This window comes from Pyxicephalus adspersus, chromosome 9 (assembly GCF_032062135.1).
Source record: "Pyxicephalus adspersus chromosome 9, UCB_Pads_2.0, whole genome shotgun sequence".
NCBI lineage: Eukaryota > Metazoa > Chordata > Amphibia > Anura > Pyxicephalidae > Pyxicephalus > Pyxicephalus adspersus.
Genome location: NC_092866.1, coordinates 15,486,902 through 15,487,727, shown reverse-complemented (window position 1 = coordinate 15,487,727; position 826 = coordinate 15,486,902). Strand labels below are relative to the sequence as shown.

Here is an 826-nt window from a genome sequence, read left to right as displayed (position 1 = left end):
CTACAATAAACAACCAATTTTTTAATATAATTCCTTTTTTAAAGAACAGCTGGAAAATTCAAGATATCATTAGATGGTCAGATATCAATGCAAAGCACATCAATGCACAAAATGGTCTAAATGACATTCATGTATCCTCTAGGGCAATATTAACATTGTAATTTAATACGTCTACAATATATACAATCAGAGGTTATTGTAAATATTTGATGTACTTACTGGTTTCTGTAGCTACCACTGTGATGTTATGCCACATGCTCGTTTCCCGATCCAGGGCAGTTGCAAGTGTTATTTTGCCATCATCTGCATTGATGTTAAACTGCCTCTCAAGGTCTGTATGGCGATCAATGGAAAACCTGGAACATATAATTTTTTTTTTTTTGCCCATTAGTGGTATGCTTATTTCAAAAATAGCATATTCTGTTTACTCAGATGTACTTACATGAATGTTTCAAAAATAGCGTAATCTATTTACCCAGTAGTACCATATGTTACTCAGTAAATCAACCGCAATGTGATAAATAGATGTACTCAGTGAGGAAATTATGATCTTACTTCAAGTTCAGCTGATGACATATTTAAAACCCATTATTAATCAAGCTATAAATATGCAATCTCCGACATTTATCGTGATATAATATATCAAGTCAGCACCATGCCATGCAAACAAATTACACTCATGTCTCCATGGTATTGTATTTAAAGCTGTGATTTATTTGTAAATTTAGGGTAATCCATATGATAACGCTAAAGAACATTTTAGTTTGCATGCATTACAAGGCAAATTTTGTCAAAAATCAGGAAGGTCAAAAAGTTTAAAGAAACT

The 826-nt window shown here is 32.2% G+C and overlaps 1 protein-coding gene across 1 annotated transcript in view; it reads right to left on the bottom strand.

Moving 5' to 3' along the window:
- The window catches only part of CDH8 (cadherin 8), a 248,417-nt gene that overhangs the window by 51,283 nt on the left and 196,308 nt on the right, over positions 1 to 826 (bottom strand). Inside the window, exon 8 of the mRNA XM_072422718.1 lies at positions 220 to 356. Coding sequence (XP_072278819.1) covers positions 220 to 356 — 137 coding nt within the window. The remainder of the gene's footprint in view (positions 1 to 219; positions 357 to 826) is intronic.